Here is a 13,887-nt window from a genome sequence, read left to right as displayed (position 1 = left end):
ATATACAAGTTAGATTAAAATATGAACCTCATATTCTCTGCTAGTAAGAAATTTTATAAGAACATGTTTTAGGTATTTAAAATTAACATCATCCTCCCTGGAGTTATTATGTCTAGCAGTGACAGTTTTGGATGAACTTGGATTGAGAATTGCAGCAGAAGCATCAGCATCATTATCTAACGAAGAAGATGGAATCTTTAATTCACGTTGAAGTGTTTTCTTCATGTCAGTTAAACGTTGTTGTAAAACTTTGATTGTCTGCAAAGAGAAAAAATTTAAAAAAATTAAATTGCAATTATTTAGTTGATGCAAATATTTCAGATAACAGATTTAATAAATATTATTGTTTTTAGAATTGAATATTTATAGACTTACATGTGTTATTAAATATTTTATATAGATCACATTCTATAAATTGTAATATGTGGTATTTACCTTATTTTTTTCACTTATTTGCTCTTCTAGATCTAACAAGTTACTTTTTAGTATTCTTTCATTTCCTTCTAATTTCTCTCTTGTATGTTCTACTTCTTCTAATTTTATGACTTTTTGCTCAAATTCTTTTAAAGTGACTATCACCTGTTCCACTTCTTTTACTTTACTCATTAGATTATCTTCCAAATTCTCTACTTTGCTCTGCAGTTCCATGTTTTCGATCTTATGCTGCCGATTTTCCTGCTTTACAATTTCTATGTCCTGTGACATCTGGGCATTCCTTAATAAGGCGGTATCTTTCTCGTCTCTCTCCTTTTTGAGAAAACCTTGCAAGTCTCTTACTACTCCTTGTTCAGATTCAAGACTTTTTTGTAGATGAGCTAGTTCCAGACATAAAAAGGAATTACTCGATTGTTCCTTTTCCAAGGACATGCGAAGACTCGCCAACTCGTTGGTAGCCGCTGTCAATTTACTCATCGCATTTTCAAGATTTGATTTTAGTTGAGTGATCTGTTGCGAGGAGGATTCCTAAGAAAACAACAAATATAAAAAATTGTTTTAATTAACATTTAATGTAATTTAATCATGCTTTGTATTGTTAATTAATGTTTTTTTAAACATATGTATACAGGATGTTTGGAAATTCAACCGACAAATTTTCGGGGACACCATAAGAATCATTCTTTGCAAATGAGGCCTGGGGTTGGAAACGTGTCATTACATCGCTACGGCATACGGTATGCTCGAAAGAGTCGGGACCTTGAAATATTGTATCACAAAAATTTATTTGATTTGTGATATTATTTTGTGATATTTTTCGAGATCCCGACTCTTTCGAACACTCCGTATGTCGTAGCAATGTAATGACACATTTCCGACCCCAGGTTTATTTGCAAAAATATGATTCTTATGGTGCCCCGACAATCTTTGAAAATTTATCGGTTGAATTTCCGAACATCCTGTATACAGGGTCTGATAGTACGTGTAATGGCTGCAGGACGTAGATAAAGCAGATTAAACTGAAAAGAAAATTATCCTTTGAGTACTATTTTGCAATTATAACAATAAATACCAAGTTATTAATTAATGAAGAAAGGCCTGTATTTGTAATTAGTTCTTATTTCAAAATTATTTTAAGTAATGTACTTAAAATGATTATACAATAATGAGATTGATTTATAACAGTTTAAGAGTGTACTTAAAACGATTTATTATTTATTGTCATAATAACAAAATAGTACTTTGCTAATCAGTTTAATCCGCTTTACTTGTCCTTTGCAGGTATTATATCTTATTAGACATTTGTACATGTATAGATATTATATACAGCGTGTCTCATTTTAAATAATCCACGCAAATATCTCTCCAAAAATATGAAAGATACGGAAAAACATTTCAAACAAAAGTTGTTTGGTTCAAAGGACATAAGGTGGTGCCATTAAATTAATGACACCATTTTATGTCCCCCTCAAAACCCAACAACTTTTGTCTGAGGCATTTTCCGCTATCACCTTTATCTGAGGAGATATTACCGTGTTCGGATTAAAATGGCCCACCCTGTATAACTATAATTTGTAATGTTGCAAACTACTATATTACAGGAACATTTCAAATGTAAGGTTTCAATCAAGATGATTGCAGAGATATCACAATTGTAATATTTTAAAAATATTGTTTCAGAGATATTACAAATGTGATAATAGGCAATTGAGACGTTGAAACGTTCTTGCAACATAACTGCAACATAACTGAAAGTTTTTGTGCTATCAGGGAAGCTGATACGTTTGTGCTCTGTCCCTAAGTCAACATGATATAAAATCAGTATTTTGTGTTTTCTACATACACTGTTGTCATCGCTCTCTTTAATTATCCTAATTGTCCTATCTAATCCTAATAAAAAAAATAAAAATTAGAGTAGACATGAAGTTATACTTTAGAAAGGTTTTTTGTATTAAAGCAAACCATATTTACCAAGTTTACTGTAGAAATTCGTATTTTCCTTCTTCCCTTGTTGTTAAAAGTATAATTTACCTAATAACTTTTATTATTTTCGCTATTAACTCTAAAGATGTAACTTGTGTATTAAATTATATCATAGCTCCAATATTTTTACTGTCATCTTAGGTTAAAATTTATAACTTCAAAAATTTTTTATTTATTCTTTTATATTTGTCGTATTTGTAATCTATTTTCATCTTCTATTTTTCCATATTAATTTATTACGTTTATTAAAATAAAAATAGAATAACTTTGTTTTATAGATTGCATTGACATTTTATATAATAGTTACGATAAGTATTTAAAATTTGCCGCTCTTTGTACGCTGTTTAACGACTTGCGACTACCAACTTCCGTTACATTGGCATAACAATACAGCACGCATGTCTAAAAGACATCTTTAAGACATCTTTAAGTTATCTTTTAGACATACAGATCTATGCACATATGCATTTATTAAAAAAGGTTATTTTTTAATTATAACTACCGTAGCACCGTTTATGGGTAAAAATGGAAAGACATGGGTCAAATGTTTTTTCATAGTTCTACATTTCTGTCAAGTTTCAAAAAAATCGGTGTGTCCCCACTTTGATAGGTTTACTTGTTAGTGTAACACACTGGTCCTATCAGAGGTTTCTTACTAAACAAACGACGGAGACTATCAACAAGATAGAATACTATAAGTTTAGAGAAAAATATATGCGTATGTGTATAAAAAAATATACTTTCATTTTTAAATTAAATTTCCTCAATACATGGTACAAAAATTTTGAAATTATGTTCTCTTTAAATGTTTAGGAATATAATAGGATTGCTGGGGAACAAAAAATAATTAAAAAATTAAAAGTTGGTAAAAAGCAAGAGATAATATATTTGCTTCCTTTTTATTTCATCAAATAAAATGTACATAGTTTGCACATACGCTCGCATGCACACACATACACGCGTGCGCGCGCGCATACACACTCTCTCTCTCTCTCTCTCTCTCTTTCTCTCTCCCTCTCAATATAACAATATAAGATAGATATATTATCTTTGATACTGATAGGAATCAGTTGCATAATCAGCTCATTTCTCTAACATTGATTTTTCTAAAACGTATTCAAGTAATTTTTAACATGCTTTAATTAACAATATCATAAAAGCAAAAAAATTGTAATAAAGGCATGTGCTCTACAGATTGAAAGACAAAAAGTGCGACAAGCAGGAAGCATCAAGCTTCAGAGTAGCATGCAATAATCCATCAATATAGTTTCCACATATAACACTAACAAGATGCAACAGCAGATGCATCCAAGTTTATATTAATTTTGTATGTAATGGCACAAACGAAATATTACGAGCATTTAGTTGATATATTTAAGTTGATAAATTTAATTCTAGCAATAGTGATATATGTAAGACCTTTATTTTGATCGTTTCTAACAGTCAAAATGAGATATATTAAATAATTGAGATAGGAATATTTGATATAATATTTGATAAACAATTTGACATAGGAATATTTGATATAAAATTAGTTATATTAAAACAAAAATAATATACAAGTTATATAACATCATTTATTAAATGTTAGTGTTTGTGCATTGTTTCCATATAAAAAAATGTATAGAATATTCTAAAAGAATAAATTTACAGGCTCCCAAACAATAAACTTAAAAAATTAAAATAAAAAGCAACGGGAACCAGACACCAGATCATGGATGAATAAATGTATTTAAATAGACGAAAGCATATACATACATGCATATATATATATGTATGTACATGCTTTCGTGCCTTCACCCATCGCCTACCAAAATTCAAATCGTTCTCACTTAAAGAGTAATTGACATTTTTGTCTGTATTTAGTCACAAATGAAAGAGGAAACATCTATATTTCATGTACAATAGGTTAGAATAGTTAAAATCTAAAAAAATTTTAACTCATTAACGATTACAGAATTTATTTTATTACTTACTCTATAATGTATTATGTATTTTATTTATTAATGTATTAATTTATGATTTGTCACTGAAGAGAGTCAAATTTGATGACCGAAGGTCACGTCTGAGGCTTCTGATTTGTTTTTATATGTACTTTCATTTATTTAAATATATTTATTCAAATATATTTATTCGATTTGGTGTTTGCCTCTTATTGCCTTTTATTTTTAATTTTTAAGTATATAGAACATTCTATACTCATATAAATTTGCTATTGTTATATGTGATTAAAATTAATTTGTTCTACTGAAAATAATTATAGAAATTTGAAAACAAGTAATAACAGATAACATTTAACTTGCTATAATTTCTTTAGACTATTATATTATATTCGATGACATTGATTGATCATAAATTTAAAAGATATGGAATGTTTTGACAAGAAAAATATATTGCAAAAAACTACGTAAATTAATGTATTTCCTCTCTAAAAAATAGAATTTATGAACTTATAAAATTTAATGGTATAACTCCTCCTTCTCTCAATGACATATACTAAAATATAAAGATATTGCAAAATGTAATAAGAATAAAAAAGGATTAAAGTTGCTACATCTGTTGTCTGCAAGCGTATATTGAAACTATAGACACAATATTGTATAGATAATGGACATATATCTCTTTCTCTCTCCTGATATTAAAACAAATGAAAAATGCTAGATAAAGGATTTCTCTTGACATATCAACGTATAGTTTTTGTCAGAATAGAAAGTTATATACTACGTCATACAATTATTGCATTTTTGCTATATAACAATGAAAACGATCATATTCTTCAGGCCAACAAATTTTGTATATTACAGACAATTCAATATTATGATTGCTTGACGACATCTCTCTCTCTCTATTTCTATTCTAGAAACAGCTCTCTAGAATCGAAATTCGGGAAAAATTTTTGGTAAAAGACAATCTAGCTCATGCACACTTTTCGTGTCGTCACTACATATCGCGGTAACTCACAATTTGTCGTTTAAATTCATCCACCTCATCATCGACACTGGCCCGGAGCTCTTTTAGTTCCATGGCCATTTCATCGATGTCCTCTGTCATGCGCAAAAGCTTGGCGTCTTTCGTCGCTAAGACAACATTGTTCACCTCTATCTCGGCTTCTAGCTGCTTGATTCTCTGTTTGAGTTTCTCTTTCTCCTGTTCGACCCGTCTGCGTTCCAGTCCCTCCTCGCCGGCTTGTCTGCTAAGTCTGCCAACCTGCGTCTCGAGGCTGGAGATTTTGCCTGACCAGCTGGTCTTTATATCAGAGAGATGAAGATGCGCCTCTTCAAGCTTTCTCTCTAGCAGTGTCCTCTCACGCATCAAATCAGCTATTCTTTCATCGACTGTCACTTGATCATTCGTTTCAAGAGCAATCCTCTGCTCTAACACGAATACCTTGTCCTTCAAATGACGTACCTCCTCTTCTGTTTGCGCTAATTGACATGAAAGTTGTGCTCTCTCTCGCTGTGTAGAATGACGCATTGTCTCCATTTCATCCTGAAAACACATATGTAATTACCTGGCGTGGCTTGCTGGGCTTTTTTATTAGGACTTTACTTAACTTATTTTCTTACAAAGCCGTCCTCTGGCAAACCTTGTCAAAGCAGTATAAGGCGCGAATATATTCAATATTTTTATAAATCAGTAACAAGAGAATAGATCACCCAAGACGAAACAGAAATACGAAAAGGTACACACAGAACAATACTTGAGGAAGACAACTGGCGCTCGCTAAGCGTCAATTTTCGAATTTTTTAAAATTAGAATCAGGATGGCTCAGATACATGCTACAAATACAAATTATACATCTTTTCGCATTTCTCGCACACGTTAATGCAATAAAAATAGCTTAATAAAGCTAAATAATATGGATAAAAGGTATTATAAAAAAATTCAGAATAATGTAACATTGTAGAAAAGAGAAAAGAAACGAAAAGAAAATGGAAGTTTGTATCTGAAAGTGCCGCAATTATGTATAATATGTGCGTGATTATCAGCCAAAGTTGTTGTATTTTAGTCTATATGCAATATAAATTTTTGTATAAAATGATTTGTATTCCAATATATATAATATTTCCTTTACGTTAAAGCAGGCATAAGCATGGAGGCTAATGGACGATCATTCTAGTATAGTGGAATAGCGGCAAAGCTTTGGAAACGTACCTCTAGCATCAGCGGTAGTAGCAGCGAATTAGCGGAAACAACCGCCTAACTCTGATCTCCGATGTTCTCGTTTACCAAAGTTTTCCAATCTTCATGCGTGTGTTGCAATCACGAAACTTTCAGTATCACTTTTAGCAACGTTGCTGTTCCATAACTCTAAGAGAACATCATTTATTGTGCCCAGCGATACCCTGAGTACGCGGAAGGTATGAATTCACGTGTCTCAAAGATGAGATCAGCTCGCGCAAAAAATATCCATTATCTTTGAACCAAGAAGAAACTATTTTTTTCTCTTCTTCTTAATAATATGCAAAAATAATGTACCAGCAGTATTTAACCAATTGATTTAGCAATTTTCTAATCAAGAAATTGAACATATCGCAGTAAAAGAGAAATAAATTAAAATATATCTCAAGAAGAAAAATCTCGACATTATATTTAAGAGTTATGGAACTCACATAGTCTCAATCTGAATGGGTTTCAACTACAGCAAGAGTCACATGTATCTAATATGCATATGTATATGTTACAAATTTACGTTTTAAGCGGCGTGTTGATAAAAAAAAGGTGCAGAGAAAAGTATGGCAAATTGTGACAAAACAAAAAGCGACGTATTATTGTCAAAAACAATTAATACAAATATAAAGATCCCTTTTCAAACAAGCGTGCTTAAGAAATGCGTAAATTCTGAGCATCTGTCAATGACCACTTACGTAATCACATATAAATATTTTTTTAATTTAGTTTTGTGGAAAAGGTAAGATATCAGTAAAGCATATCTAAGCATAACGATGCTTTATACTACTTAGATATGCGCGTAAAAATATTAAGAGAATTGTTTAGTTGTATCGTAACATAATGATCTAATCTTACCTTTTTCGATAAATAGTTTATGAGAATCATAACATTTAATAAAGTTTATATGTATTGGTATAAATTTGGCACGCCAGGTCAACCAGGCTTTATGACGTTTTGATTTTAGGTTCATTTTATATATCTTAAAATTTGTTTAAAATCACAAAAGAGTCACAGACAAATAAAATTTTAATTTAACATTAAAAAATATTAATTGTTTAGATTTACATTTCATAATCATATACAGTCTTTGATGTAACATTAGTGAATACTTAAAATATGCAATAACTAATTACTGTGACTTCCAGACAGACAGCTATTTATCGAAACTGCAATACGCAAGTTTTAAAATATTTTTATATTTCTAAAATAATTGTTTAAAATAAAAAATAACAAATACTTTAATTACATAATTTTCTAAAATGATTTTGTCTTGTGAATTTTGATTGGTAAATTTTAAAACCTAAACTTTACAGGACGTCTTATTTCAAACAAATCAACTAATTATTTTAAAACAGATATAACTTTTAAAAGAAAGTTTTAGATGGAAAATGCTTTCAAAGAGCATCTAAAGGTAACTATAGCAGAGAGAACTCTGAGAACTGCCATGGCCGGGTTTTAAGTGATCCTCGAATGCGATTCACCCTCTGTGGACATTGGAAACCGTAGACATAAATGACGTAGCCAATGTTCATATTTTGCTAAGTGGGTAACGCAGGTTTGTGGAATTTTGGTCGCGTCCCGCGCTATGGTTAGACCCCATCAATGATCTTTTGTACCTAAAATAATCTCAAGTACAAAAGCATCGCAGGGAACCTAACTATAGCACAAAATGGAATCAAAATTTCGCAAACCTGCGTTCCCTATTTGGCAAAATGTGGACATTGGCATAGTTCATATCCACGTTTCCCAATGTCTACAGAGGTCATATCATATTCTAGTATCACCTAAAATTCAGCTGTGGTTGCTGTCAGGCTTCTCTCTGACTACAGTTTGATCTTGATAACTATGTCAAGATATCACTAACAATATGATGACAATGAATCTTTTTAAATAAGAGAGTTTATATATATTTTGTTATTTATTCAGATAATTAAAATTATATTCGAAATTTTGTAAATACGTAAGACTCGGATGTGTTAAAATACAAAATTCGAAGAATACAAAGGCTCTGAGCCACGATAGGGTATTTATGTCTAAGTAATTTTATTATAAGATTTCTTGCAAAAAATATTACCTCAGCCAGGGTTTGAACCTGGACCTCCCTCCTGTTCACTAGACAGGTGTCTCACCAATTTAAACACTGAGGCATGTGGTAATATTCATTGCAATTAACTGTCTAATGTGTCGAATTTTGATATTCGTATACGAATTATATATAATTGCAGATGAAAATATATAAAATATTCATGTTAATATACAATATTAAATTTAATAATAAAAACACTAATTTTTTTTATTCAACGACTCCACATTGCCTAATCATTTACTTTAATGCACATTTAGTAAAAATGTTTTAAAAGTTGGCAAAAAGCAGGATTCAGACCTGCAACATTCTCGTCTATCGCCTTATTCGCTAGGCTACGTTTGCCATCTGCTAACCTTGCTCACATACTCGTATAAAATAAACGCGCACAAAAAATTGTCAATAGCTGCGTTCAGCAGGCACAACTGTTGAGTGAGCGCTCAATGATTTCTTAATATGATTGGCTGGATCTAAAAGTATTAACCAATCATACTGAGAGCTCACTCAACAATTGTGTCTGCTGAACGCGGCCAATGCAAATTTTTCGCAAATATGTGAATACTGCACCGTATCACGTGCAAATGAAGTAGTTGGCGATTGGTACTACACATACATATATAAAGTTCGACAAAATTGGTGAGGTGACTATCTGATACTCCCCTTGTCAGCGTTATTTGATTCGTTTGTTTGATTCACATCATAATGGTCATGTTTAACTCTATTTGATAATATTTATTGTTTGTGCAAACAATATTATATATTGTGTAAAAGATTTATTATATAAAAATAGTAAACTTATGGCTACGATTGTACAATATATTGGATGTGGCGCTTATACTTGGCGTCTTTTTACCTTTTTTTTTTAAAAAAAAGGTTATTCTTTAAGGGGATCTGTGATTACATAACAACAATTTGTCATATTTCAGCCGAGACAATTTTTGAATTTTTCATAAAATTGCAAATAAAGATAGATTGCAGAAGTATTTTGCTTGGCTCTCTTCTCAGATTGTATTAAAAAGAATATCATGTGTTTATGAATGAAGAATAGATTATTTTAACAGAATACCATTTAATTTATATACGACAAAAAAAATTTAAACTTTTTTAATTAGAATAGCGTAACAGAAATATAATTCAGGTATACCACATAAAACATAAATATCAATATATAATAATTATCTAGATACTACATAATTATTCAAATATCGAAAGTATTATAAAATAAGTATTTTAAAAAGAAAGTAAATTATTTAAATAAACAATAATTAATTAAAAGTAACTTTGAATAAATGAAAACCAATTTACTTACTTGTACGTTGTTTAACTCATCTTCATATCGTCTAAGTCGGGAAACTTCTGCCTTCAGATTTTCAATTTCTGTTGTAACAGCTTTCAGATGATGTGTCTTCTCATCTACTTCTTGCTCTTTAGCCAACAACTGTAACAATCATCAATAAGTTAATACAGCTTGTTTTAATTAATAAGATGTAATATATATACAGGGTGTCTAATTTAAATGATCCACGTAAATATCTCCAAAAATATGAAAGATATAGAAAAACGTTTCAAACAAAAGTTGTTTGGTTTAAAGGACATAAGATGGTACCATTGGTTTGACCTTGAATAGTTGCTTGAAGGTCACGTGAAGGTCTATTATTTTTAATATTAATATAACTATTTAATATAACTATTATTTCAAATAAAACATACAAGATGTTTAACTTTTGCCATCTCCTGTGTTTGAAAACCTTCCAATTGTTCTGCATCTTCTTGAAAGCTGTACAACTTCTTTTTATATTCTAGAAAAAAAAAACAATAAGATAATATTTAAGAATGTTGATAAAATATAATATTGAACAGTAAGAGTGTCTTTTATTTGGAAAATCATGAACATCATAATATAATTGATGCTGACAGTTGAATACGGGGTGCTTGATTCACACGAGTCCCCTTGCCTCTCACGATTCGAGGTGTTTGAGTTCCCTTGCCTCTCACGAAGGGAAAGATGGGCTACATTTCCGATTATTAGAGCCTAATCCAATATGTAATACATAACTATAATACATATATAATCTTCTAGGGTAACAAAGTCAGTTTTTTTTTCACCTTATAGATTCAGTACAATAAAACGCGAGTTCATTTTTCACAGCTTTGCAGCCAGGTATGTGTGTGCTATCTGACCTATTTCACTGTCAGCATCAATTTTATGTACAAAAATAATTTTATATCATGATGTTCATGTGATTTTCCAACAATATAATATCTATGATTTTCAGGCAAGTTGCGTAGCGCTGCACAAAATACCAACAAATATGACTTTCTATGTTTAAAACAAGATAACTACCACATTGAACATGTCCCTTTAGGCTGAAAACAGCTTAATTTAATATTTTATGTATTAAGAAATTGTTTCTGATAATTTACAATAAAATCCAGAGGGGGTCGAAATTGTGGCTCATCAATCCTCCCCCTTTGCGAAAAATCATCAAATTTCAAACAACATAATTTTATACATCAGAATTTTCTATAATTGTAGAACCATGAAACATAATTGATTTAGTTTTAAACAATCCCTAGACAAAATTGAAAGATATCTGACTGAAATTAATACTTAAATATCCTACACATTTATGTTTACATACGATATATGAAATGCTAATACAATGAACGAAAAATAAATAGATATAATATCCTGAAAATTACATTATTTGAAAGTACCTTCTGCATTTTGAAGAGCATATTCCAGTGACTGTTTTGCTAGTTCCATTTTTTTTATCTCTTCCTCTAATTGTCGTTTTTCCTTCTCCTGTTTCTCTACAACTTTTTTCCATTCTTTCTCTTTTTCAAAGAGTCTGACTTTCCATTCTTCTTCCTTCTTCTCCATCCTCTTCAATATCTCTGCCTCCTTCTTTGCTAAACGTTTTCTCCATTCATCTTCTCTACTTTCAAACCTTTTTATATCTTTTACAGATAATTGCATTTCATCATTAAGCTTAAGTTCAAAACTGCTCTCTCTTTTCGGTGAAATAGGTGGTAAAGGAGACGCTGCATTTTCTTCTTTTGACCTATCTAACGATACTTGAGAATCACTAATACTACTTGTAGAGCCTATCTGTAATAACAACATATATGTATAAGAACATTAGTATAATATACATAATAAAAATTACTATTAGAAGATTTGTATAATGATTTATATAATGTCAACTTGCTCACTTTTTCCAGTAAATCAAGAATTAATCCCTCAAGAGTTCACTAAATTTTCGGACAATGTGTCAAAGACGCCTTATTTATTTCATTATTTTATCACACAAATGTTTATAGAATTGTGTCCAAAACTACTTTTCAGAAAAAATTCTATTTTTATATTTATGATAAAGAATTAAACATACAAAATTCTACTGTGTCATTATGGTGGTGAAATTTTAAGCTAGATTACAAACATATTATAGAAGAGGACCTTAAGTGACTAATAATAGTAAATATTGTTACTTTCAAGATCTTATGTTTAATCATTTTCCTGTGAATGTTATACATTTCATCTTTATGCCTTTGCCAATTACCATTTAGTTTTAGCATGCAGTTTTATACCAAAGAAAATGTATTATCACTAATGATCCATTCATTTTACTGATGCTGAGTGAGTATCTCATAAATCTACAAGGAATTTATTGCAAGGAAATATCACCTCAAGGTTCAAACCTGGACTCTCCTACTTTTTAAAATAAGTGTCTTGCCAATTTGATCATTGATATTTGTAGTGATATGGTCGCAACAATAAATACTAAGAAAAGCGTCGTTTTTTCCAGTCATACATAAATAATACATTAATAATAATTTACGCGAATTCTGTTATCCAATAACTAAGGAAATACCTACATTTAAAAAATGTTATGTTTTACACATATACAAATCACTACTTATTATTAATAAGTTTAATAATTAAATTATTTTTAATTGTTGGATTACAACAATATCTATTACAAAATAAATCAGACACTGAAGTTCAAGGCACCGAATTGGAGCTAAGAATTAGAGTAAAAAATTCCCTCTCCATTCCTCATATACGTAACTACAGGACTATAAAAGTTTTTTGTTCGCGTCTTCAACGTGTTATCGAACTTTTTATCTTCCGGTCTTTTTGACACTCAGATATAACCTATAAAGATTGAACGTTTAGGTTATGTATACTCGAACTAAGCAATTTAAATTTGTAAATTATTAGTTTTGAGTCAATTCCATTTACATCGGTGTACGATCAAGTAACGAAAAATGTACTGGAAAAACTAAAACATGTAACAATGTAATCTTGATATGTATATATACAGATCGGGTCTGTAGTGTTTTCTAAAAATTAATTTGCCAGACGAAAAAATGTCGTCTGACTTCAGCGAGCCAACGAATTAATTTCTAAAGCATGAAATGTGTATCGACGATATATTGAGTGCATATTGAGTGATATAATTACCTGGGACACGTGTCTGGAATTAATGCTGCGTATACTGCCAGCATTCTTGACGACGGTAGACACGTCACTGCCGATCTCCTCGCGTATCTTGTTCTTCAAAGTGGCGAACATAGCGTAAACGCGGAGATCTTTAAAGTCAAGCTGCGACAAGTATGAAAATAGCCACCACCTGTCAATCGGTATAACGTCGCTCCAATACAAACGACACTCCACACCCGAGATATGTATTCGTTGAACTTAATGATAGATATTGAGATACGAGAAAAGCATTGCGCGTGGCGGCTTTACTTTTCATCGCACGTTTACTTCTCATCTATCCACACGCTATTTGACGAAACTGTCACTTGTAAGTTTCTCTTGTTTGCATTACGAACAAAATTTTTCAAGACCTACAATCACATCGGACGCGATCATGTTGACTTCGACAGCTACCATATTGCTCAATGACAAGTTCTATACAGAACACAACAGGTACGTTCTATTTAGCACTCGTAAGGCTAGATACATATGTATGTACAATCGTTAGAACAGACTTAAAGCCTCCGCTACAATAATTCTCGGTTCTGTCTACAATAGTCGTAGTCGTAGTCGCTCGATAAGAATTGACCAATCGCAGTCGATTATTCTTACGACTACGACCATTGTAGACAGAACCGAGAATCATTGTAGCGGAGGCTTTAAGCCTCGTCTACATAGAAGTCGTAAAGTCGTAGTCGTAAGAATAGTCGACTATAATTGGTCAATT

General features: G+C 31.0%; 1 protein-coding gene across 1 annotated transcript in view; it reads right to left on the bottom strand.

Moving 5' to 3' along the window:
* LOC105569068 (golgin subfamily A member 1) overlaps window positions 1–13,645 on the bottom strand; it is a 15,616-nt gene extending 1,971 nt beyond the window's left edge. The window contains exons 1-7 of the mRNA XM_012025217.1: window positions 13,143–13,645; window positions 11,393–11,786; window positions 10,385–10,473; window positions 9,984–10,112; window positions 5,380–5,907; window positions 436–963; window positions 28–258 (exon numbers count right to left, since the gene is read on the bottom strand). Coding sequence (XP_011880607.1) covers window positions 28–258; window positions 436–963; window positions 5,380–5,907; window positions 9,984–10,112; window positions 10,385–10,473; window positions 11,393–11,786; window positions 13,143–13,253 — 2,010 coding nt within the window. The 5' untranslated portion in view covers window positions 13,254–13,645. The remainder of the gene's footprint in view (window positions 1–27; window positions 259–435; window positions 964–5,379; window positions 5,908–9,983; window positions 10,113–10,384; window positions 10,474–11,392; window positions 11,787–13,142) is intronic.
* Between the last annotated feature and the right edge of the window lie 242 nt (window positions 13,646–13,887).

This window comes from Vollenhovia emeryi, unplaced genomic scaffold (genome assembly GCF_000949405.1).
Source record: "Vollenhovia emeryi isolate VEMERY1.0 unplaced genomic scaffold, V.emery_V1.0 DF939126.1, whole genome shotgun sequence".
Classification (NCBI taxonomy): Eukaryota; Metazoa; Arthropoda; class Insecta; order Hymenoptera; family Formicidae; genus Vollenhovia; species Vollenhovia emeryi.
The sequence above is the reverse complement of the archived record's forward strand: the minus strand, read 5'-3'. Positions and strand labels throughout refer to the sequence as shown.